Raw genomic sequence first — 26,639 nt, 5'->3', positions numbered from 1 at the left:
TGGTGTAGATTCACAGAAAGCAGGCAATACATTCCTCCAGGGCTAAGTTTTACTAGGTGAGTTTGACAAAAAAGACAAAAGGACATAAGAATTGAGAGTGTTGACAAGAAAATAATTGAAATGATGGATTTGGACATGGAATCAAAATTGGATAAGGACAGAAGTGAAGACAGGAGGGTTAGGTAGAAAGTAGAAGGATATGAATGATTGTAGATTTCAAAGAGCCCCCCTCCCCCCAGTGCCTGGTAGGAGTACTTAAATACAAATCAGACAAGGGTAATGAGCAGAAAGTAATATATATGTAAATGAGATTTGGGAGGCAGAATTGTTTTGAATGCCAACAAGAAAGGGCCAGGGAGGGTGTGGCTGTGTAGAAGTTGGTGACTGAGGTGGGATAGACCATAGATCATTGAAATTTAAGGCCTTAAGAACTCATTAAAGTGTTGGATGGTTTGCGCTTATGGATGTTGAAGAACGATAATGGTAGGAGTTGGAAAGGAGAAGACTTGGAATTACATGCCCTAGTCTTCAGAGAATGAAGGAGAGAGTGTCCCTGAAGTCAGTAGATGAGTACAGTTAGCAGGGGAAAGGGTGGGATAACCAAGATGCTTGAACTGTTGCTGAGCAGAGATTTGACAAGCCAATACGGGAGTTGTCTTGTGGCACTGCAGAGGAAGGACACTGACCCTTCTTACTTAAGACTATGCAGAGTATAAAAGAGAAATTTCTACTTGAGAATTTTAGGGCTAGAGATTCCTTATAGGAGGTTCAGATTTCAGCGAAAAGGTTAAGGTATAAGTTAAGTTTTTTATGGTTGAATCAGGCAGAAGGAGTGATGGGTTACTAGAATATGGTTACTAAAAGCTTCTATAAATGTGGATATATGTAAAGAGACTATAATATAGATATGTACAGGTTTAAGATAATATTTTATATAACATTTAGTTCCACTTTGTTTTTAATTTAATTGTAATTTTTGTTTTCTTCAGGATTTTTAAAAAGTCGAGATCGTGCCTATACAAAATTCTACACTCATTTATCCAAAACACAGATTTTTATTCGTTTCATTGAAGAATGTAGTTTTGTAAGTGATAAAGATACTGGATTGGCATTTTTTGATGACTGCATAGAAAAGGTAAAAGTTTGTCCTGTGTGTAAGTGTTAAAGAAAAACTTTAACAGTTTGGCTGCCTGTATAATCATCATTATTATTAGTCCAGATGATCTGAGGGAGACAGTATAGGGGTGTGCGTGTGTGCAAGTGTCCAATTCTAGGCTTAATATAAGAATAATTTTCCTTTGTGATTCTAGTTTCCACCATACATAGCTAATTTTTCTTGAATCTCACTTAGATTTAGTAGTTCAGTAAGAAAGTTTAGTTTTATGGGTAATGCAGTCTTGTGTTTTGTTTTTTTTCTTTTAACTATTAGTTTTTCTTTATTCAGTTATGTATTTTAAACATTATATGTTTTTGCAAGATAGTCAATATATGCCATTTTGTTCTTTTGTTTTAATATCTTTCCAAATACTTTTGCCGAATATGTATTTTTTGTTTTAATGAAGCATATTTGGAAATATGTTAAATATCAGAGTTTTACTTACCCATTGTAAGGAAGTTTGATTCTTCACAGTGATGACTCAACATTTTTTTACCCTCATTTTTTTTTAATTTAATTTTTTTTTAAAGATTATATTTATTTGACAGAGAGAGACAGCGAGAGAGGGAACACAAGCAGGGGGAGTGGGAGAGGGAGAAGCAGGCTTCCCGCCGAGCAGGGAGCCTGATGCGGGGCTCGATCCCTGGACCCTGGGATCATGACGTGAGCTGAAGGCAGACGCTTAATGACTGAGCCACCCAGGTGCCCATCCCCTCATTTTTAATAGAGTTTTTTATTTTTGCTAAGTGGATCTTGGGGCTGATTTGTTTAATAAGTAAGCCATAGTATGTAAAATTTGAGATTGTATCTAAAAAAGGTAGAATATTATGACATAATTTTTGTAGTCTCCTTAGAGGACTTGAATGATTTTCTCCCATTCTACCAATGTGATCTAGAACTCTGGGGATAAGATTAAAAGTATTCAACGTTTTTGTTACTTATAAAATTGATAGTCTGACATCATCCAGTTAGAGGGAAGCTTAGATAGTATCAATTTCTAATGCAAGGTTTTAATAACAATGAAATTTTTGATTTGAGAAGCCAGATTCCCCTCATGACTGGCCATTTTTTGCCTGTGAGGGATTTATGAAAAACCTATTTAAAATAAATTGTTTCTATCCTAATAGGCATAAGAAAAATATTATATGTTAACCTGACAGTGTAGGGTCCCCCAAATATATGTGAAGTGTTCCTGTCTGTCCAGTATTAAAAAGGGATAGTTTTTTAAAATAAGAACTTAAGATCATCTCTAATAAATTCACAGTAGACATTTTCACCAAGAATTCTTTTCTTCGTTTCTAGTTGTTCCCTGATAAAGGCACAGAGAAAACAGATAAGGTATTTTTTTCTTAAGTTTTAAAATTTCAAAACTAGATATTGCCTGTATGCAGATTAATTGGAGAAAAGAATTATTTTCAGGTTGATTGTGATTCAGCCGAAGATACCAAATTGATAGAGCTAGATGATTCACAGAAAAGTGAGCACACCGTATTCATAATGCCACCAGAGCCACCTCCTGATGATGGAAAGGATCTGTCACCAAAGTACAGGTAGCAGGAATTTTTTTAAATTGCTGTTTGCATTCAGCTTTAATAATTTATTTTGATCTTTTGTGATTATTAGTAGATACGTATGTTAGTCATTTGTGGAAGTCATTTTCAAAATTAATTCGGTGAACTAATGAAGATGAATATTATACAAAGATGTTACCAGATATTATAATTTAAAAATTGGACAGCCTTTTTGGAAGGGAAGCCAAATGTTGATCACTATTCACCTAAACATTTAATCATATTTAATCTTTAAAAATCTCACTTCTGGAGAAGAATAAGCTTACTTTTGTTCGGTTTCTCCTATGTTTAGGGGTTTTGTTGTCAATGTAAAGACTGAAATTATTACTCATTAGTAAGATACCAGGGAAAACTTAAAAGTAGAGCGCCAGGAATCATTTATTAAAATAGGTGATGAGGATTAAGGAGTGCACTTGTCCGTGATGAGCACTAGGTGATGTATGGAAGTGTTGAATCACTATATTGTACACCTGAACCTAATACAACACTGTATGTTAACTACAATGGGATTTAAAATAAAATAAAAATAATAAAAAAAATAAACTTGGAGAATAGAATTTGGATGGGAACCTTTTAAGAAATTAAAATGTACTTGATTGCTATTTGTTGTTATAATTATGATAATACACAGTTTAACGAACTTAGAAAATCAAACCAAAAAAGAAAAGTAGCACATCATCTAAGCACCAATATTTAATGTCTGTTAACAACTGTATGTTTGTCTTTCCTGTTTTTGTGTGTAAATTTGCATTTACTATATTAAAACAAATATGAGTTCATATTGTACATACTCTTTGTAACCTGTGTCTGCCTTTAGTGGTCTGAACATTTTTCCATGCTAACAAATATTGTTGTGTCATATCATTTTGAATGAACATATTGCATGCATTTATTGTGATTTGTTTAGTCTCTTGTGGATTTTTTTTTTCAGTTCTTTGCTATCTGATTCCATGTGTATATACATATAGTTTTTGTTTTTTTTAGGCTGCATTCCTAAAAGAATATCTGAGGCAAAGGGGGTATAAAATAATTGTCTTCCAAAAATATAGAATTAATATATTATCTCACCTAGATTGTATAAGAATGAATAGTATATACTGAAATTTAGTGGCTTAAGTGCTGTTTTGATCACATTTTGTAGTTTGTTTTTTTTACTTTGGTTTAGTCTCTATACACTGGAATTCATGTGTAAGGTAAATCAAATAGGGAAAGGCAGTATCTCCCAGAAGAAAATTGGCCAAAGGCAGTAAGGCAATTTCCAAGAAGAAATCCCAATAATTAATAATATGAAAATATATTAAGTTTTTCTAGTATTCAAAGAAATGCAAACCAAAATGGTGAGTGGAAGCATTTTTTTTTTAAATGTTTTTATTTATTTATTTATTCATGAGAGTCAGAGAGAGAGAGAGAGAGAGGCAGAGGGAGAAGCAGGCTCCCTGCCTAGCAGGGAGCCCGATGCGGGACTCGATTCCAGGACCCTGGGACCATGACCTGAGCCGAAGGCAGACGCTCAACCATCTGAGCCACCCAGGCACCCCGAGTGGAAGCATTTTTAATCTTTCGGATTGAAGATAGGTTATGCTACTATATAGAGTGTATATAAGTATAACCTTTCTTGAAATAATTTGATAATGACTATAATAATTTTGATTCTCTTGATAAACATTGACCATAGCAAACTCTATTATTGGGCATTATCCTAAGACATTAAGCAAAAGTTTCACAAAGATATAAATACACAGATCTTTAATTGCAAAAATTCATAAATAACCTAAAAATGTCCAGCAATAAAGAATGGTGAAATTATATATCCCTAAAATAAAAATCTTAAGGGTTTATTTCTTTTTCCTCTTAAATACCACTGCAAGGTACTTTTATGAAGAAAAACAAAATTACAAAGTATACTACATGTTACTTTTTAATACAAATTATTATTGAACACATGGTTTCTGTTGAAAGTTACTAATTCCTCTATTAAGTAAGATACCAGGATTTTCTGTTTTCCGGGGATTGGGTGAAAATAACTTAGAGGGTGGGGAGGAAGCCAAAGTTTCCATGTAGGTAGTCTGTGTATCTTGTAACTATATCATCTTATAGTTTTGAAAAACATTATTTTTCTATATCCGGATTTTGGGGAATAATATTGGGTACTATTTAAGATTTAGAAATATTCACCTAAATTCTGGAATAATATGAAGAGTTAATGAATTTTAAATCAGTAGTTCTATTTTTGCTTTTTATTTTAGTTACAAATACTTTCCAAGACTGGACCTTAAGCTTTTTGACAGACCACAGGAGTTGAAACTTTGTTTTAGTAGACACCCTACTGGGAATAGCATTGCAAACAGTCCAGCACTCATGGCTAAGAGAACTAAACAGGTCAGATATTCTTTATCTAATACATGTTAATTTAAAATGTAAAATATGTATATGTGGTATGCAGCTCATAGTTTAGTATTATCACCCATGGCAACTATTTGAAGACGCTCTGTGGTTATTAAGTAAACTAGATGTCTTACAACTGTTATAATATTGAGTCTGAAGTTTTTGAATGCTTATGTTTATGTTGTAAGAGAATCCTGGAGAACCAAATACACTTTTTTAAAAAGAACTTTATTGAGATACAATTCCTATACCATACAATTCACCCATTTAAAGTATACTCAGTGCTTTTAGTATATTCACAGGGTTGTGCAACCACCACCACAATTTTAGAACATTTTCATTACCCCAAAAAGAAAGCCTGCACCTCTTACCTGTTAAGAGGTAATCCCATCCATCCCCCACAGCCCTAGGCAACCACTAATCTATTTTCTGTCTCTGTGGTTTCGCCTGTTCTGGGAGTTTCATAATAAATATTCCATAAATGGAATTATACAATAAGTGGCCTTTTGTGACTGGCTCCTTTCACACAGCATAATGTTTTTAAGTTCATCCATGTTGCAGCATGTGCCAATACTTCATTTATGTTTATTGCTGAATAATATTCCATTGTATGGATATATACCACATTTTATTTATTCATTCATGTACATGTGAGTGGTTCCTACCTTTTGGCTATTATGCATAGTGCTGTTGTGAACATTTGTTTGCAAGTGTTTGTGTGGATGTGTGTTTTCATTTCTCTTGGGTAAATGCCTAGAAGTAGAATTGCTGTGTCATATGGTATCTGTATGTTTAACCTTTGGAGGAACTGTCAAGACTGTTTTCCAAAATAGCTATACCATTTTAGATTCCTGCCAGCAGTGGATGGAGGTTCCAGTTGTACCATGTCCCTGTCAATTCTTGTGATGATCTGTCTTTTTGATGATAGTCATCCTTGTGTGTTGTGTGAAGTGGTATCTCATTGTGATTTCAATTTTCATTTCTCTCACAGTTAATGTAAATATACTTTATGCCAAGTACTACATTTAAAGGGACTTAAAGGGAGTTAATTTAGGATAAGTTAGACATCTTGCTTTAATACTATGTCTGAATTAGGTATAAAGAGTTGGTCTATGGTTAGGTGTGAGTTAAAATGAAACATCCTTTTGTACATATATTGTTGATGTATTTGTGGTCTATAAAACATGGAAAATTTCAGAATGAAGTTTTTAGTTCAGATGTTACCAGTTCATGTACAGTCTCCCAAATCCTAGAGGTAACCTGAAGTGTTCCTTAATTTCATATAGTACACGTTTCTCTCAATGTCTGAAGGGAAATTAGCATATATGTATTTGCTATTACCAGCTTAATAAAAGCCAGTTTTTATAATGGGAGAATTTGGTTACTAAATCTTTAAATCTCATATTCACCAGAATTTTTGTCCCCCAGGCTAGCTGGAAAAGAAGAAACTTCCCATCTCAGAAAAACAAGGGACTGTATTTTCAAATACATCTTCTGAGTCTAATGGAAATAGAGCTCATAAGAAAACATAATGGGCCAGGGCATTTTTATTTAAAACACATCCCAGCAGAGGGATCTTTAGTGCAGGGTACACAGTGGTAGTCTGACATATCTGGAAGGTTCTGTGGTTTCTGGGAGTATATATAGTTGTTTTTTTTTTAAGAGTTATTTGAGAGAGCACGCACGTGTGCACAAGCAGGGAAGGGGGAGAGGGAGAGGGAGAATCTCAAGCAGGTCCTGTGCTGAGCTCGGAGCCCGACCTGGGGCTTGATTTCACAACCCAGATGACATCATGACCTGAGCCAGGTGCTCAACCAACTGAGCCACCCAGGTACGCCATGGGAGTATATATATAGTTTGATTAAAGCTCAGCAGGTGGTTTTGATACGTACTCTTTTCCACCTAAATCAGAATGAAAATCGGGAGTAGAAAACATGACTGTCAATCTGTTGGGTAAGAAAGTCTGTGATCTTTATCAGACTATGTTGCCTACAGTGACATATGTCTTTTTGAGGTGTCAGTCAGTGAAAGAATCAAAGACTGTGGTGAGGGAGGGTAGAGTGGAAATCTTGGCAGGAAATACCTATGGTATCTTAAACATTTTCAGCAGGGAGAAAGGTGGAAAGACTATCACTTTTCAAGAATGCCATTGAAGGACTGACAAGCTCTAAATGGTTGAAACCCTTTTATTCATCAAGCATATGAGTGCCTTTTATGTGAAGGGTAACTAATTAGCCATCATATTATATAAATATGAATGATCCCCACTTTTTTTTAAAGGAAGTTTTTTTGTTTTTTTTCAAGATTTTATTTATTTATTTGACAGAGAGACAGTGAGAGGGGGAACACAAGCAGAGGGAGTGGGAGAGGGAGAAGCAGGCTCCCCGCCGAGCAAGGAGCCCAATGCGGGGCACGATCCCAGGACCCTGGGATCACGACCTGAGCCGAAGGCAGATGCCCAACGACTGAGCCACCCAGGCGCCTCCCCCCTTTTTAAGATTTTATTCATTTATTTGACAGAGACACAGTGAGAGAGGGAACACAAGCAGGGGAATGGGAGAGGCAGAAGCAGGCCTCCTGCCGAGCAGGGAGCCCATGAGGGGCTCGATCCCAGGGCCCTGGGATCATGATCTGAGCCGAAGGCAGACGCTTAACAACTGAAGGCACCCCTGATCACCACTTCTAAGGGATTTCTAGTCTATTAGGAAACATGTGCTTGCCAGTAAAGTTACAGTGCAGGATAAAGTGCTTCTGTAGGTGAATGTTGAGGGCATCACATGGCACTGAGTAGGAAGCCAGTCATGAAAGTAAAACTGAAATGCTTAATTTAGAGTCAAATTTTACATTACATTCCTCTCTTTTCCTTCTCACTTTTATCCCCACCCTAATGGATTTTAATAAATACCATAATGTTTTTTTCCTTAATTTTCTTTTTGTAAGTAATCTCTACTCCCAGTATGGGGCTTGAACTCTTGAACCAGAGATCAAGAGTTGCATGCTCTACCAACTGAGCTAGCCAAGTGTCCCAAATACCATAATGTTTTATTTATTCTCTTTCTAGGAGATAAAAACAGCTCATAAGTTGGCGAAGAGATGTTACACAAATCCACCACAATGGGCCAAGTGTCTCTTCAGTCATTGTTACAGCTTATGGTTTATTTGTCTCCCAGCCTATGTTAGAGTTTCTCACCCTAAGGTCAGAGCACTTCAGCAGGCATATGATGTACTCATTAAGATGAGGAAAACAGATGTGGATCCACTAGATGAGGCAAGTATAACAAATTGTCATTACTAGGATAAATTTTATTTTTGTATTTTTAAGGGAATTTAGGTCTCAGTTGCTTTAAAGTATTCTCAAGTATTTTCATTAAGCAGGAAAGGTTAAATATTACTCTGTTCCATGGAGCTAATACTTACCATTTATTTTAAAATATATTTATTTAAAAATTACTGCTTTGGAATGAAGCAGAGACTGCCTTAGGTCAGATAGTTTGCACTTGATAAATACAAAATAATACTGACTTCATTTTATTCATTTTATTTATTTTTTTAAGAGAGGGAGAGAGTGGGGAGGGGCAGAGGGAGAGGGAGAGAGAGAATCTTAAGCAGGCTCCATGCCCAGCTCCATCTCACAACCCTAAGATTGTGACCTGAGCTGAAATCAGGAGTTGGACGCTTAACCAACTGAACCACCCCGGCGCCCCTACTTCATTTTATTCTTAATATAACTTTATTATGAAGCAAATGGGGAATAGGCTATTAGTAAGTGGCTCTCCACTTAGGCCCTTTGTTCTAGGGTGAGTTATATAACCTGCCTGTGTCTCAGATTATGTATCTGAAAATGTAGATCCAGACTTCTCAACCTTGGCACTATTGGCATTTTGGCCCACATAATTATTTACTGTGGGCCTGTCCTGGACATGGTAGTATGTTTAGCAGCACCTCTGGCTTCTGTACGCTAGATGCCAGTAGCAGTCCCCCTTCTGTGTGGCATTCAGAAATGTCTACACACATTGCCCCACTGATGTAGATAATTATAGTTGGTACCATCTTTATAAGGTTAACTTGAGGGTTAAATCAGTTAATGTACAGTGTGCTAGAATAGTACCTGGCTTACCGGGTAAGCACTTAGTGATTGATATGCTAAAGGTGTTACAGGCACTCTCTCTTAAGCTTTAGAGCCATCCTAAGAGATCTGTAGTGATACTATCCAGTTAATGGTTGAGGAAACTGAATCACTTATTTAGCCTTTTTCTTGGCTAGTTTTCCCTCTTAAAAATAACTTTTGGTGTTAAAATAACTATAAATGATCTTTAGAATCAGATTAGAATTTAAAATGAAATTGAAATAAAAACTGAGTAATGGGTATCTGAGGGGAAAGAACACAGGGATAGAAGAGAAACGGTTTTGAAGAGGGGCGCATTATAGGCTTCAGCAGTAATTATATATTTTTTTCTTAAAATAAAAAAGATCTTAAATGAATATAGCATGTATAATATGAAGATTTGATAATATTTGTGAGTATACTAAAACTGATTTTCTCTAAGTATTAACTATGTTATGAAAGCTTTAAAAATAAAATTATAAAACAAGTACTAAAATATCCATTCTCATATTTGATTACATTTTTTCTCTCATCCAGTGTTTATAAAACTATTTGGAAATTAAAAGTACTTGATCTAAATCAGTGTTTCGTACCTTATGCACTTTAGTGTTTTAAAAAATTTGTTCTAATACAGTTTTCTATCTGAGATGTGTTTTAAGATGTCTTTTAACTTGTGAAAGGCATAAAATATTTTTAAAGTGTTTTAAAGTATGCTCTGTGAAGGTATTTTTATAAAGTGTTTGAAAGTATGCTAATGAATTATGTTACCGTACTCTAAATTCAGGGCACAGTACTTGATTAAATTTGTTTGATAAGTTACAAGTTCATAGTACATATCATAAATCCTGAAAAGTATTTTCCTCTCTAGGTATTAAAGTTCAGGGGTAGTCTTTGGTACAAGGAATTACATTCTCTCATTTCTAACATACAGCAATTATGACTAGTAAGCTAAAAAAATTTTTTAGAGTATTTCCCCAATAAACACTGTGATAGGAAGCTTAAAATTTGGAGCTTAATTTGTTGTATTCCTACTTCTAACAAGTTATTTTGACAGATTTTTAGTCTCCTGAAGTCATTACATCACAACTGGAAGATAGAAATGTTTATTTTAAGACTTAAGAATGCATATTTTCTAAGTGTATTCTGTGCATCTTATCTGTTTATTGATTATATAGAGAGTAGCATATTAAAGTTTTCACAGTATTTTCATGTACATTCTTTCCTTTGGTATTTCCAGCAAGTCTGTGAGGCAGTTTATATATTAGCTACATTTTACAAAGAAAATAATTTGAAACTTAGATGAAATGACACACACGTAAGACTGCCTAATAAGTAAGCGGTCTTGATTTTTAGGTCTACTTCATTAGAACCTACTGTCTCATTCATATGCTTAATGTTCTAATTTGACAGCTCTTTGTTCTGCATGTTATGTTTGTAAAAGGTGTAATAACCTAGATTTTAAAATAAAACTCTTCAAAGACCCAGAAATAGCATATGCCACATAGACTAAAGTTAAAATGCATAATGCATTTTGTTTTTAATACTACTTAACTGAATTTTTAATGAAAATGAAATATTTGTATCAAACTTATTCCTACATTTTTTTATCAGTCTGTTCATATGATATTGTTGTACATTGCTGAGTAACAAACCACCCCAGAACTTAGTGGCTTAAGACAACAATTTTATTAAATCTGGCCTTTATTTTATTTGCTGAGAACCCAGGAAGGATTCTGGGTGATTTTTCTGCTCCACATTGCATTAACTGGAATCAGTTGGTCATAATCGTTGCTAACTGACCTGGTCTGGTGGGCCCAAGATAGCTTAACTCCAATGCCAACCAGGTACCTTGGCAAGGGGGAGTGTAATGCTGGGCTCAGGTGGGCCCCTCTCCCTCCATGTAGGCTCAGGACCTCTCTCTGTGGTACTTGGGCTTTGTCCATGATAGCTTAGGGCTTTGTTTCAAGGGAGAGGGAGTGGAAACTGGCAGTTTCTTAAGGCTTAAGCCAGGAAACTAGTACAGTGTCTCTTTAGTCAAATTCTGTTGGTCATGCAGCCTTAGACGCCCTTCTCTCTCAGTTCAGGGGGAGGGACATAGACCCAGTGGAAGGAGTAGCAAAGAGTGAGTGGCCATCCTTTATCTACCACAGATATCCAAAAGATATGTTGTAGGCAACAAAATACTGCAATTGAAAAATTACATCTTTGGCATTATTACTATTTCTTTAGTTTGGTGACTGGCCCTTATACAGGTAAAACTGGGAGGTTGGGGAGCACTTTGCAGACTTCAGAATAAATTCATTGCCTAGAATGTTTTTAGAAAATTCAGATTAATCCCAATTTGACATAGAAAGTGAGTTACTTCTTTATGGCCCACAGAATCTTAAGGGTTGATAGGACTTGAAGATACTTTAGTACAACTTGAACCTAAAGCTGAGATCCTCTGTAGCAAGTCTGTAGCATATGAGATCTTCCCTATGCTTGAATGGAGTCTAATGTTTAGGAAGTGTGTGTGTTTCTGGTTGAGCTCAGTTCCTACCTCCATAGAGCTTTTTTGGAATTGTACAGACTGTTTACTCCCTCTTTGATTTGACAACTCTTCAGATATTTGAAGAACCCTCGTGTGCCACATTCTCTTTCATCCCTTCACACATCTTCACTGGTTCCTTCAGTTGTCCCTGATTCATGTAGTCATTTATAGAGTTGCTCTCACAGTTTCTAACCTCCTGTTTCTAAATTACATTCTCCATTTCTGGCTTCCAAGTATTCATCTTTATGACCCTCGGCCTTTTCATGTCTCTTTTTCTATTTCATTTCTTCTGTTCTCTTGACTAAAATATCCTTTCTGAAATCTTTTTACTTTTCCCTTTAGTTGAGAGCAACCTGGCTTTACAGTACCTTTTTGTTAACCAACTCTGTCATAAACAGAGCACATTTTACGGGACCCGAGAAGAGTATCTTCTGTCTGTGTATTTCCTTATTCTCAGACTAAGCTGTAAGCAAGTCAGTGGCCGTACCATCACTACTCCTGTTAGCTGGCTTACCTCTTTGCTGGGAGCCCGTGAGATACCTATTTATTCTCCGTGATTTCTACTGTAGTCTTCTAATGTGTGAGATTCTAACTCCGTCTTCTAACTTCACTTGTCCTCTTGTGATCAAATCTAGCCCTCCTCAGTAAACACATATTCTCAGAAAGCCCTTTGCTAATAATAGTATTTTATTTATTTATTTATTTAAAAGATTTTATTTATTTATTTGAGTGAGAGAGAATGAGAGAGAGTGCGAGAAGGAAGAAGGTCAGAGGGAGAAGCAGACTCCCTGCTGAGCAGGGAGCCCGATGTGGGACTTGATCCCAGGACTCCAGGATCATGACCTGAGCCGGAGGCAGTCGCTTAACCAACTGAGCCACCCAGGCACCCCGCTAATAATAGTATTTTAAAGTTTCTTTTTTTCCCATAACTTTATTTTTTAAATTTTTATTTATTTTTTTAAATTTTATTTTATTATGTTAATCACCATACATTACATCATTAGTTTTTGATGTAGTGTTCCATGATTCATTGCTTTGGTATAACACCCAGTGCTCCATGCAGTACGTGCCCTCCTTAATACCCATCACTGGGCTAACCCATCCCCCCACCCCCCTCCCCTCTAGAACCCTCAGTTTGTTTCTCAGAGTCCATAGTCTCTCATGGTTCATCTCTCCCTCCGATTCCCCCCCCTTCATTTTTCCCTTCCTTCTCCTAATGTCGTCCCTGCTATTCCTTATGTTCCACAAATAAGTGAAACCATATGATAATTGACTTTCTCTGCTTGACTTATTTCACTTAGCATCATCTCCTCCAGTCCCATCCATGTTGATGTAAAAGTTGGGTATTCATCCTTTCTGATGGCTGAGTAATATTCCATTGTATATATGGACCACATCTTCTTTATCCATTCGTCTGTTGAAGGGCATCTCAGCTCTTTCCACAGTTTGGCTATTGCGGACATTGCTGCTATGAACATTGGGGTGCATATGGCCCTTCTTTTCACTACATCTGTGTCTTTGGGGTAAATACCCAGTAGTGCAATTGCTGGGTCATAGGGTAGCTCTATTTTTAATTTTTTGAGGCACCTCCACACTGTTTTCCAAAGTGGCTGTACCCACTTGCATTCCCACCAACAGTGTAAGAGGGTTCCCCTTTCTCCACAGCCTCTCCAACATTTGTTGTTTCTTGCCCTGTCCATTTTTGCCATTCTAACTGGTGTAAGGTGGTATCTCAATATGGTTTATCCTCTGATATCTGCCTGCAGAATCACGGCTCCCTGCTTCGTACCTCGAAACCAGCCGCCCGCGATCTTCTGTTGTAGAGATCAGATCGATCTTCTTACGTCTCAGGCTGATTTTGTGGGTGTTCAGAGTGGTCTGGTAGATAGCCAGCTCAATTCCGGGGACCAGTTGGAATAGGGTCCCCTACTCCTCTGCCATCCTTTTTCCCCTGTCTCTCTCTTTTTTTTTTTTTAAGATTTTTTATTTATTTGAGAGAGAGAGAGAGAGAGAGCACAAGCAGGGGGAGGGGCAGAGGGAGAGAGAGAAGCAGGCTCCCCGCTGAGCAGGAAGCCCGGCTTGGGGCTCGATCCCAGGACTCCGTAAACCGAAGCAGACGCTTAGCCAACTGAGCCACTCAGGCGCCCCTAAAGTTTCTTCTCATACTTTTCTAAGACATGGGTTTACAAAAATCTTTGTTACATAGACATCCTGGAGATGTTGTCTTTAATTCCTTTGGCACAGAATATAGAACATGATTTGGGAGAGAGTTATTTTAATCATATTAGATTTAAAAAATGAATTCCTTCTCAAATTACGGGGAATAATAGTCATTCTCTTTGGTAAACTTAGTTGCTGAAACAAATGGCACACATGCACATAGGTCTTACGTGATATAGTTAAGGCTGGTATTTTCATTAATGAATAGGTTTTTAAAATAATTTACCAAGACTCAGAACAAAGGATAAAATAGTGTTAATGACTTTAAGAAGAAGAATTGAATAATTTAAAAATTTCTACAGGTCATAGACTAATTAACTGCTCATGCTTTGATGTTATTTTTTGTTAGGTGTGCTATCGAGTAGTCATGCAGCTCTGTGGACTTTGGGGTCATCCTGTTTTGGCAGTGAGAGTCTTATTTGAAATGAAAACTGCTAAGATAAAGCCAAATGCTATTACTTATGGTTATTATAATAAGGTAAGTGGGATTGACTTTGGACAACCTATGCTGCTTATTAAGATGGACACATTTTTGTACCTTTTATTATTCATGAAACTTCTTTTAGAGTTTTGAGCTGTAGTTCGTTATGTATGTATTATGTATGTATGTATTTCTTTAAAAACTCAAGTATTCCTTATAATCATTTTTAATCATTATTTTACCTGTAGGTAGTTTTGGAGAGCCCGTGGCCTAGCAGTACCCGCAGTGGTATCTTCTTATGGACGAAGGTACGGAATGTGGTACGTGGCTTGGCACAATTTAGGCAGCCGCTTAAAAAGACCGTGCAAAAGTCACAGGTCTCCTCAATATCAGGTAATACATGTGGTTGGAAAGATACCCTCTTGCTGAACCATAAGCTTTATATAGGCATGCGAGTGTTTAATTGTATGAAGTAGAAAACATAAATGAAATTCTGGTTGATATTTTCCTATACAACTAAAGATAGAGATTACATTAGTCCCAGATTATTTTCCCCCCACAGATTTAGAAAGTGTTCTGCAACTGTAAATGAATTGTGAGGCATTCGTGTTTAGTTTCAGAGATGATCAGTGCATGAGTTATTGACCTGCTGTTGTCCTTATCTTTAGCTCCTCAGAATGCCACGGGTGGCGGTGATGGGGATGCGGTGAGCCACGGTAGCGTGGGTAGTTCTAATGATGCTAACAGTGGGGAGCACACAGTCTTCATCAGAGATTCAATCAGGCTTGATTCCACTGATAATCACTTTAGCACAGGTACTAAAAATCTGGATTTTACTAACCCTTCACTTACTCTCTTGTTAAGTCTTTCCCTTTTTAAAAAGCTTTTACCTTCCTTTTTTAAGAGTTTGTGCAATGAGTACTTTATATAAATAAGGGAAGAAATTACACCTTCAATTGCAGATCCCTTCTTTTTATTTCCTAAAGTATATAAAATTAACTCTGGAGTGCTGTGCAGAAGGCTCTAGCATGGTGCTCCTTTGTATTTGGTTCATCATTAATTTGTGAAAGTATATGAAATAACTGTAGGAATGATAAACTGAGGAACTGGAATGTAGTGATACAACTTGCAGATCTTTTTTTCATTAAGTGGAAAATAGTAAAAAAATTTGAGATTATGAATATTAAAGCGGGAAGAAAATAAGCCACATACCATGAGAAAGAGTATTCTCTTTGCATAGTCATTATTTTAAGTGACACTTTTTTAAAATCTGAGGAACTTCGGAAGCGACTTTTACATACAAAGCTACAGGCATACCCTCTGTCCTGTGAAGTTAGAAATACGCGTAATTCGAGTAGCACATTGAGCAAATATATGTGTGTTGCACATCCTTCTTTTTGTGTTGTTTTTCTTTTTTTGTTGTTGTTATTGTTAATATCTCAAGCTTTTCTTTAAAAAGAATCCTAATTCCTGTGCTTCACTTGATGAACTTGTCTCAATGACTGAAGTTTCCTTTTTTCTGCTCTTTGTTGCTCTGCTTTTTGCTCTGTGCTGTTTCTTGGTGCTGCATTTGTCCTTGGCTGTCATGGTGTGGGGTGCAGACAGACTTGTATGACGTGAAGCTATGGATACACGTGTGCATTAATTCTACCCTTGAATGTTAACCACTTCAGGTAATTTCCCATTTATTAGGTTAAATTTTGCTGACATGCAAGGGTGGGGGAGAGACCTTTGTTGTGTTTAAAGTATTGTTACAGGTGGAAAACAGTTTCAGTTTTCTTGACTTTTTCTTATTCAGATAAGTGTAATCATATATGTACCACTGCAAATATCCAGCTGACATTTCACTCTCATTTTGCAAAGCATATTTGTCATCTTATTTGAAAATACAGTGTGCCTTGGTATAATTCTTCCACTGGGGTTTGTTTGTAGCATCATTGTATCCAGTAGTTTTATGGGGATTAAAGATTTCAGCGTTCCAGCTGTTGAGATGGTTTTGCTTGCTAAAACTAATCTGCTAAGTTCTTGTGCTAAAAATTACCCCATAATTACAGAACCATGTATAAATCATTGAAAGTCAACATAGAGCTGTAAGTTACAATCCTGTTTGTAAATTAACTTTCTTTCAGCAGTGGGAATTTTTATATGACTTTGATTTTAAAGTTGCCTTATTTTATTTCTTCCTGTATTTGTTCCTAAAACTTGTAAGAAGAAATGGATTTCATTTATGAAAAAAAGGAATAATTTTGTGATATGAAACCATTTCACCAGAATAATTACAATTTTTAAAATAGTAATAGATAAGTCCTGTCCTTATTCTTCTAAGGTTATCTCCTTTAATGAAAAAAGAAACAGTCTCCTAGTAATTCTGGGTAATTGGCATAAAGATTCCAGGAGTTGGGGAAGGAACTTCAGATCCCTTTTCCGTACATATCTTTAAAGTTACGTTTCAAATGGCTGAAGCCCCGGTGCTGAACCTAAAGTGATCATGGGTCCTTGTAGAGTTTCTGGTGGAGACTTCCAGCCCAGGTTCTTAGGTTGCTCTTTCTTTGAGGATTCTCTTGGGGAATCTTCCACTTGATGCCTGATATGGGGTCACTTAGCTTGTTGGGGGGCATACCTTGGTGTAATCAGTCAGCTTAGCCCCCAGACTTTGTGTCCATTTCATGGCAGCATCATGCCTTACCAGACTTTCTGAGGGGCCAATAAAAAACTGGCAAATTAATCATTCTAATGAGGGTATATAAAGGAGCCTAGTTTTTTTCTTAAATTGCAAACCCAAAGTTTGAGTGGCAGTATAACACGCAGCAGAAGGGAGAAGGCACTACCCGTTAACTCTTGAACAACCTGGGTTTGAACGGCACAGGTCCACTTCCACGCCATGTTTTTTCAATAAATACAGTACTGTAAATGTATTTCCTCTTCCTTATGATTTTTGTTTTCCCCTGTTTTTAAAAAAAATTTAAATTTGAGTATGGTTTATACGTGATGTTACATTAGTTTCAGTCCACAGCATAGTGATTCCACTTCTCTATCCCTTATGCTGTGCTCACCACAGTGTAGCGACCATCTGTCACCATACAACACTACTACAATACTTGATGATTTTTTAATAACATTTCTTTTCTCTAGCTTCCTTTACTGTAAGAATACAGTATGTAATACATAGAATACAAGATATGTGTTAATCGACTGTTTGTTATCGGTAAGGCTGCCAGTCAACAGTAGACTATGAGTTCAGCTTTGGGGGAGTGAAGAGTTGGGCCTGGATTTTCGATTGTGCGGGGTGGAAGGACCAGTGTTTGAGGGTCAACCGTGTGTTCCTGTTTCATGTTTCACAGACATCCTCTTTAAGGATTCTCTAGGAACTTAGTTTCAGGTAGGCCTCGTTTAGTCCTCAGTCTTCATTTCTATTTTAAATGATAGAACTCGAAAGTCAAATAGACTTGTTTAAAACTTTATTTTGAAATTATTTCAAACTTACGAAAATGGTGCAAGTATAGTACAGAGAACACTTGAATAATGTCTGTCTAGATTCACTCTTTTAGTTTGCCACACTTGCTTTATCGTTTTGTTTCTGTACACACATAAACACATTATTTTTCTGAATCGTATGACAGCAGGTTGCATACATCTTGCCCTTTTACCTTTTAATACTTCAGTGGTATTTTTCTCTGATAAAACCATGGTATAGTTAACCAAATTCAGGAAAATATCGATATATTACTTTAATCTGTAGTCTACATTCCAGTTTTGTCAATTGCTGTAATGTTCTTTGTGGGACTCCAGCTCCCTCTCTTTGGTCTCCTTTAACCTGGCACAGTTCCTTACCCTTTCTTTGTCTTTCATGACCTCAACCTTTTTGAAGAATTATTCCAGTTATTTTGTGGAATGTTCCTTAGTTTGAGTTTGTCTGATGTTTCCTTGTGGTTAGATTGGGCGTACATCGATAGCTCTACTACAAAAGTGATTGTCACATCCCCACAGACAGTGTCTGTCTGCCTCTCATTGGTGATACTAATTTTGATCACCCGGACTTAGTATTTGGTTTCTCCTCGTTATCATTACTGCCCCTACTGAGAGGAGACTCTGAGACTATGCAGTAATACCCTCTTTCTCATCATACTTTCTCTTTTAAATTTAGCATCCATTGATGATTCTTGCCTTAACCAGTCTTTACTATAAAGTAGTGATATTTGGGCGCCTGGGTGGCTCAGTTGGTTAAGCATCTGACTCTGATTTCTGCTCATGTCCTGATCTCAGGGTCGTGAGATTAAGTCCTGTGTTGGGCTCTGTGCTCAGCATGGAGTCCTCTTGAGATTCTCCCTCTCCTTTTGCCCCTCCCCCTATACTTGTGCTCTCTCTCAAATAAATAAATCTTTCCTCCATCCACATTTATAGGATGGTATTCCATGTTTTTTGGTTTAATCATTTTACTCATACATACCCTGATTGTTTTTGAACACTTCCTTTTAGTACAACAAAATGTTCCTGGCTCATTCTTGTAGCTTTTCTGCCTGAGATCTGAAATCAGCCATTTCTTCGAGGATCCCAGGTTCCTTTCAATGGGCAGTAGATTCTAGAAGCCAAGATCTGGGCTCTCGGTATGCTTACACTACAGGGTATTACTGCTTCTAGAATTTTTCAGCAGAGCTGGAAAATATGTATATATGAGGGGGGAAAAAAAGAAATATGTATGTTTTAGAAATACCTCCATTTTTTTTTAAGCTTTATTTATTTATTTGAGGGTGGGGAGGGGCAGAGGGAGAGGGAGAGAGAATCTCAAGCAGACTCCCTGCTGAGTGTGGAGCTCAACACAGGGCTTGATCTCAACGACCTGAGATCATGACCTGAGCCAAAACCAAGTTGGACGCTTAACCAACTGAGCCACCCAGGTGCCCCACCCAGGTGCCCTAGAAATACTTCCATTTTCAAATCAACACTACAGGTTTTTCTTTGTCTTGCTTCATTTCATTTTTAAAAAAATCTCTCTTCTTCCACAGTAAGTATCTTGGCTCCCAATATCCATCATTATGTTTACTCATTTGCTCAGTCCTGCAGTATATATAAAATAATTTCAGAATTGCTACGTCTATTATTCTGGGAGAAACAAACTTTTTAAGGAGTTCAGGATTTGTTTATTACGACCCCCCTCCCCCGCCAGGCTTACGATGTATTGAAAAGTTTCTTGGATTAGTCCTCTTCCCCTCTCCTTGTTCCCCCATCCTTTCAATATGGTTATTCATGTGAAATGCAGTTGGTCCCATTTGTTTCTTTTAGCATTCAGTTTTAGTCCTGACCCTCCTCCCAGTTTTGTTGATTTAATTTTTTTGAATATGTAGAAATTGATGTATTTCCAAAAATAAAAACAATACAATGAGCCATATTTAGAAAAGTTTCCTCTCTCTTTATCCCTTCCATCCTATTTCCCCCCACCCCTTGTAGTTAACCAGTTTTATTTTCTGGTGTTTTATTTTTTCATTTCTTTTTGCAAAAGTAAACAGATACATGCTTGTTTTATTTCCTCCTCTTTCTTTCACAAAAGGTAGCATTCTTTAGATATACTCCAAAAGAAACTTTTCAGAACGTCTTGTCCAAATCTGTTAATTTGCGGATGAGGAAACTAAGGTTCAGTACTCCAAATTTTTTAGTATTTGATGTTCCTGTTGTTCCTGTTCTTTGCTTCTTGTCATTTGTTTACCATGTTCTGTGTGCTTTGTGAGCTTTCTTGTCTTCCTTTTCTGTAAGTTTAATTGTATAAATCAATGGAATTTTCTTCTGACATTTATAGCTAGACTATGAATATATGAAAACATTCACCTGTAAGCCTGCATTCTTTTTCAACAGGTGGTCAGTCTGACCAAGGCTATGGATCTAAGGATGAACTTATAAAGGATGATGCAGACATTCATGTACCTGAAGAACAAGCAGCAAGAGAAGTGATAACTAAAGTGCAAACAGAGGGTTAAGTACTGGTATTTACTTGCTTTACTTAGAAAAATACTGTACTAATTTTTTTTTAAGTTTATAATTTTTTTTTTTAATAATCTCTACACCCAACATGGGGCTCGAACTCACGGCCCCAAGATCAAAAGTCGAATGTTCTTCCGGGTGAGCCAGCCAGGCGCCCCTGTACTGATTAAGTCTGATTTGGTAATTCTGATGATAATTTCTAGAAAGAAATGTAAGGTCTGGGCTTATAAGATACTATATAATGTGATATATGGAGAAAATGAGTAGTTTCTGAATTTTAGAAGGTAAGAGATCTTTAGAGACGAGAGGTCGGCCCTCAATTTTGTAGGACACTGCAATCCACTGAGGTATTCATTTGCTAAAAGCAAAGAGCTATTTTGTGATAGAACCAGGACTAAACTTTGAGTCATCAAACTTGTGTTCCAGTGCTTGTTTTATTTTAAAATGCTCTTTCACTAGAAGTCCTTCAGATATCTAAGTAGGTATTTTTCATTGGTCGATCAGATATAGTGTCTGTGGTTTTCCTGTGGGTTTGTTTTTTTTTTTTTTTTTTTAATGGGACTCATTGAGGTAGATATGATTTATAGTAATCATTTTATGGAAATGTGGAGGAATATTCTGGCTTTATGGTAATAAGATGTTCTTCCTATCCTTTTACACAAAAGTACACTTTTCTTTAATGATGTCACTTAATTTATGCTCCAGAGTTAGCAGAAGCAAGCCTCTCTCCTACTTTATAAGTGATGGGAGTATAACTGGAGGCCAAAACCTTTAACTTATTCTCAGGAATGCTCAAGTCAGGATTATTGATGCTAAAATAAAGCATTTATTTCCATCAATACTGGCAACATTTATGGCATAAAGTAAATGAGACACAATAAATTAGTAATAAAATAGTCATGTGTTCACTCCCACTTGGGGAAAAAGTATTTTAAAAAGTATAAAAATCAATATATGGTTTCTGTTCAGTTTTAGTAAAAGTAGGAATAACATCCAAATATTTTTTTCTCAGAGGTGTGTGATGTCTCTGCTGTTGTGGCAAAACATTCACAACCTAGTGCTGAGCCCCAGAGTCCTACTGAGCCCCCCGCATGGGGCAGCAGTATTGTGAAAGTTCCATCTGGGGTGTTTGACCTCGGTGGCAGGAGCAGCAGCACAGGTGGGTCTTCACATACTGATGGCTAAATGGTTAAAATTGTTTGTTTGTATTTATTTATTTAAAGATTTTATTTTTTGACAGAGAGGGAACACAAGCAGGGGGAGTGGGAGAGGGAGAAGCAGCCTCCCACTTGATGACTGAGCCACCCAGGCGCCCAAGTTAAAATAGTTTTTAATGACATTAAATTGATGACTTAACTGTGATGACCATGCTAAAGAGCCAGAAGTTTGAATCCTACACGTGGGTTAAGAAGTTGTTATTTAAGGGCGCCTGGGTGGCTCAGTGGGTTAAAGTGTCTGCCTTTGGCTCAGGTCATGATCTCAGGGTCCTGGGATGGAGCCCCACGTCGGTCTCCCTGCTCCATGGGGAGCCTGCTTCTCCCTCTGACCCTCCCCCTTCTCGTGTGCACTCTTTCTCACTCTCTCTCTCTCTGAAATAAATAAATAAATTCTTAAAAAAAAAAGTTGTTATTTATCATATTTGGTGTTTCAAAGGGAGGGGTGTTTATTGTGTTTGATTGTTACTGGGAATACCTTTGCTTGTTGTAGTGACTCTTCTCCATTTGGTCCATCTGTCTCAGGGTAGATAATGAGAGAGGGCCTCCCATACTCATAAAGGACAGAGAGGCACTGGTGTTACTGAATTCCAGGGGGGCTTTTGTGTGGCAGTGGAAAGGCAGTGGAAGGAAAAGATTCATACCACTATGCTGTACTGCAGAAAAATGCCCCTGCGTCTTTAATTTGGCCAGTTTTTATAGGCACCCTGAGCCACTTGTTTGTGATTAAATATTTGTAATGAATAACTCCTCTGTGTGTCACTCCCTTGAATTTGAGTTTACTCCTTTCAGTTGTGTTTTAGGCCTCCCAAGTACCCTTCAGACATGCATCTAAGTCTGTGATTTCAAAGGACAAAGAGATTGGCCTGTGTCTTTTGCCCTTTTTTAGTAGTAGCTATAATTCACTTCTCTAAAGTCAACTGTCTTAAGTGTATCTGTAGTATGACTTATAGAAATTAATTTGCTCAGCTTCTTAAATCCATGTAGGAATACTCTTTGTTCTAAAACTCTCTCCTTTTAAAATTTACTGATACCAAATTCAGTTTGTTTGTTTGTTTTGGGGAGCAGGTAGTATTCAAGAGGTTGGAGGAAAAGGTTTTTGGAAAAATAATTGATATATATGTTCTGTATCCTATTTTCCCAACCTGTTGCTAGCAGGTTCAAAAAAGAAAAAGGAGGAGGGCAGAGTTTTCTTCATCAAAGGTTTATAATCTTCTCAGAATATTGACATGGACAAGATCTGGGGTCTGGTGTGTTTCCTTCCCTCTTTACTCATTGTGTGTCCATGTTATGTCTTGATGTGGGAAGATTTATTCTAATAAGAAAGGAAGAGGTAGTAGTGGGGCTTTTGCCAATATATCAAAGGGTCAGATTTGTTTTAAAATTGAAAAAAAATGTGCCACTAAATTCCTGGAAATACTCTGAGAACCAGTAAATTTGCTCAGATCTGTTTCTCAAATACTGGTAAAAGTTTGCAGAGCAGGCACAAATTTTGGAGTTGTAAAATAGGCTAATTTAATTGTCCTAAAAACTGTGAAATATCTCTTAAGTGCTTATTCTGTTTAATTGGTGTGATTATGATTATTATTTGGTGCCAATTTGGAAGCTTAAAAAGAACCTTGAAATTAATTTGGAAGATAAAACGACTTTATTAAAGACAGCTTTTCCCTCAAATCTCCTAGGTCATTATGCTTTTTAAAAAACAAATGAGAATCCTAAATAGGAATTCGGTAGACTTAAGTTCTGATAATGATTCAAATAGCTTTTGGTCTTGGAATGGGAAAAAATTGCATAGTAGCAAGGAGTAAAAGACTACTTGCTTGTTGTGATGAGCACCAGGCGTTGTATGTAAGTGATGAATCACTAAATTCTATGCCTGAAACTAATATTACACTGTATGTTAACTAACTGGAATTTAAAGAAAAACTAAACAAACAAATAAACAAACCCGCCCCCAAAAAACTACTTCCCCCTACAACTACTGGCATAATTTTGTTCCACTTGATCAAACAGGACTGAACTCGGTGAGAGATCTGGGATCATGTCTGTTATATTCCTAGCACCTTATATGGTGACTGCAAGTAGACATTCGAGTATTTGTTGAAGGAATGAATATATGTGAAAAGTTTGGAGCTATTCAGATTTTATCAGCCTTCTTGGAATTTGCCAAGTCTAAGGACTCCATTCTAGATTCTTTTACTTTGGAGAATTATTTTACTTTGGAGCAGTAAGGCTTCGGTTTTAGCAAATATATAATTCCTCCATGATTATGAATTTACTTTGTGCGGAGTAGATTCCTGGCAAATATTTGTTGAATTAGATATATGAAAGCCAGAAGGGAAGAGATTTTGTAAACTTTTTAGGTCAGTTATTTAACACAAAATATATTTCTTAAATTGAATGTAGAACTTTTCAACTATAAGATGTATTTATAGATCTATATTTGATAAATGCGATAAATTTTAGTGAACAGTACAGGCATCTGCAGCATATATTGCGTGACTTGTAAATTGTGTATGTGTAGAGGGTGAAAGGCAGGTTATACATTACAGTGTTATCTCTGGGAGGCAGGATTGAATGGAGTTTTTTTGCTGGTTCTTTTTCCTGTATACTTTCTTTGTACCTTCTAAACTCTGAATCTTGGGGCACCTGGGTGGCTCAGTTGGTTAAGTGACTGCCTTTCACTCAGGTCATGATTCTGGAGTCCCAGGATCGAGTCCAGCATCGGGCTGGGCTCCCTGCATAGCAGGGAGTCTGCTTCTCCCTCTGACCCTCCCCCGTCTCATGCTCTCTCTCTCTCTACTCATTCTCTCTCTCAAATAAATAAAATCTTTTAAAAAAATAAACTCTGAATCTTTTACTCTGAGTATGTGTTCCTTTTCAAAAATCAGAAAAGAGACATTTTTCTAGAAGTTATATCAGAAAATAGAGTTTCATTTCTAATATTGTACTTTTCCTTTAGGTAGTACAGCAGACGTGCCATTTGCTACTCAAGATCCAGTTGAAGATGCAGTCTTTGGTGAAGTTACTAATCTCAAGAAGAATAGTGATAGAGGAGATAGAAGACAAAAGCATTTTCCAGAGAGGAGTTGTAGTTTCAGTTCTGAAAGTCGAGCAGGAATGTTGCTCAAGAAGAGCAGCTTGGATTTGAATTCGAGTGAAGTGGCTATTATGATGGGAGCGGATGCCAAGATTCTCACAGCAGCACTGACCTGTCCTAAGACCTCTCAACTCCGAGTTGCAAGCACCCATAGCTTTGAGAGTGTTAGTTGTCATCTAGTTGATGCTAGGACTCGTGTGTCTGAGAGCACTTGGGATTCAGAGCACAGATCTTCTCCGGTGTTAGAGATGCTTGAGGAAAGCCAAGAGCTCCTGGAACCTGTGGTTGATGACAGTGTAGCTCAAACTCCTATGGAAAAGGATGCATGTGACAGTCTACAAAGTGATGGTAACGGAGACCTGAAAGTAGGATCCAGAGATCTAATAAATAAGAGAAGTAGTTTATATGGTGTTGTTAAAGCTGTCGAGAGGGAGGATGTTGAAACTGGACTAGATCCTTTGTCTCTTTTAGCCACTGAATGTACAGGAGAAAAAACTGCAGATCCTGAAAATAAGGTGTCTTCTCCAGGTATTTCCCGTAATCTGGCTGATGAAATCGAAAGCTATATGAACCTAAAGAGCCCCCTGGGTAGCAAGTCTTCCAGTATGGAATTACACGGAGAGGGAAGCAGAGAGTCTGGCCCGACCAGTGCCTTTACTCACCCTTTGGAGAGGAGCGCAAGCCTACCTTTAGAGCATGGTCCAGCAGCACAGGAAGATCCCGAAAGTGAAAAGAGCTCCCCTGCAGAAGCCAGCTCTAAAACTTTCGCGGGGCGTTTCAAGCAGCAGACTCCCTCTCGTGGTCCTAAAGAACGCTCGACTTTATCGGCCCTGGTGCGCTCTTCACCACATGGCTCATTGGGTTCTGTGGTAAATTCTTTGTCAGGGCTAAAGCTAGATCATATACTCTCAGGGCCCAAGATAGAGGTCCTGAAATCTGGTATGAAACAAGCGGCAACAGTAGCCAGTAAGATGTGGGTAGCCGTAGCGTCTGCCTACAGCTACTCGGATGACGAGGTAAGAATGTTTTATGCGCGTGGGTCTGATACGGGAATGTTTCTAGTATTTTTTTATATGTAAATTATTCTTTAGAGATTTCAGCTAACTTTGGTTTTTTATATTTTAAGACTTTATGCATATCCTGTTTCTTGAAATGAACATCAATGTACGGAAATTAATAATAAAGAAATAGAATGTCAGGGCTATATAATTCCATAAATGAGTCTGAATAACACATTAAGTTTATTTCTTTGAAAGTACTAATGATTAGTACTTTTAACAATAATGCCATATTATATTTGCATAGCATTTCACTTTTTTTAAAATAACTTTTATCTATGTTATCTCTTTAATATATATGGAATCACTCTACAACTTAATCCATAGATTTCATACTGCATAACAACAGTTGCTAATTCTTTTAAAAATTATTGAAAAAAGAGGGGAGCCTGGGTGGCTCAGTCGTTAAGCATCTGCCTTCGGCTCAGGTCATGATCCCAGGGTCCTGGGTTCGAGTCCCTCATCGGGCTCCCTGCTCAGTGGGGAGTCTGCTTCTCCCTCTCCCACTCCCCCTGCTTGTGTTCCCTCTCTCTCTCTCTGTCTCTCCATCAAATAAATAAATAAAATCTTTAAAAAAAAGTTATTGAAAAGAGAATCATTAGACCTTTCTATGAAATAGAAAGGGAGGAATTTTGCTTACTTGTTTTATAGAAAAAATTTAATTGAAATTTCACCTTTGTGTTCAAAGAATTATATAGTACTTAGGTACTTTAGTGGTAAAGGCAGACACATAAATGTTCACTATTATTATTGTAATACTGTGCCATAGGTACTGTCATAAGCTGTATATCTATTTTGATACATGATTTTCATAGCAACCGCATGCCTTGGTACTATTGTTATCGCCATTTTATAGATTGAGGTACCTGAGATTCAGAGAGGTTAATTAATTACCCCAGGTCCACA

General features: G+C 37.1%; 1 protein-coding gene across 5 annotated transcripts in view; it reads left to right on the top strand.

Annotated features, from left to right (window-relative positions):
• DENND4C (DENN domain containing 4C) overlaps positions 1–26,639 on the top strand; it is a 135,611-nt gene that overhangs the window by 77,664 nt on the left and 31,308 nt on the right. For 4 of the 5 annotated variants that reach the window (XR_003523847.2, XM_027616648.2, XM_027616649.2 and 1 more), the window contains 11 exons: positions 990–1,135; positions 2,459–2,494; positions 2,576–2,706; positions 4,974–5,106; positions 8,174–8,380; positions 14,317–14,445; positions 14,637–14,781; positions 15,057–15,203; positions 20,236–20,352; positions 21,374–21,520; positions 24,538–25,691. Coding sequence is in view for 4 of the 5 variants with exons in the window: in XM_027616648.2 (XP_027472449.2) it covers positions 990–1,135; positions 2,459–2,494; positions 2,576–2,706; positions 4,974–5,106; positions 8,174–8,380; positions 14,317–14,445; positions 14,637–14,781; positions 15,057–15,203; positions 20,236–20,352; positions 21,374–21,520; positions 24,538–25,691 (2,492 nt within the window). In the remaining variant the exon portion in view is untranslated. The remainder of the gene's footprint in view (positions 1–989; positions 1,136–2,458; positions 2,495–2,575; positions 2,707–4,973; positions 5,107–8,173; positions 8,381–14,316; positions 14,446–14,636; positions 14,782–15,056; positions 15,204–20,235; positions 20,353–21,373; positions 21,521–24,537; positions 25,692–26,639) is intronic. The other variant, XM_027616650.2, reaches the window with a different exon arrangement.

The sequence above is a fragment of the Zalophus californianus genome, chromosome 13 (assembly GCF_009762305.2).
Source record: "Zalophus californianus isolate mZalCal1 chromosome 13, mZalCal1.pri.v2, whole genome shotgun sequence".
NCBI classification, from domain to species: domain Eukaryota; kingdom Metazoa; phylum Chordata; class Mammalia; order Carnivora; family Otariidae; genus Zalophus; species Zalophus californianus.
The sequence above is the reverse complement of the archived record's forward strand: the minus strand, read 5'-3'. Positions and strand labels throughout refer to the sequence as shown.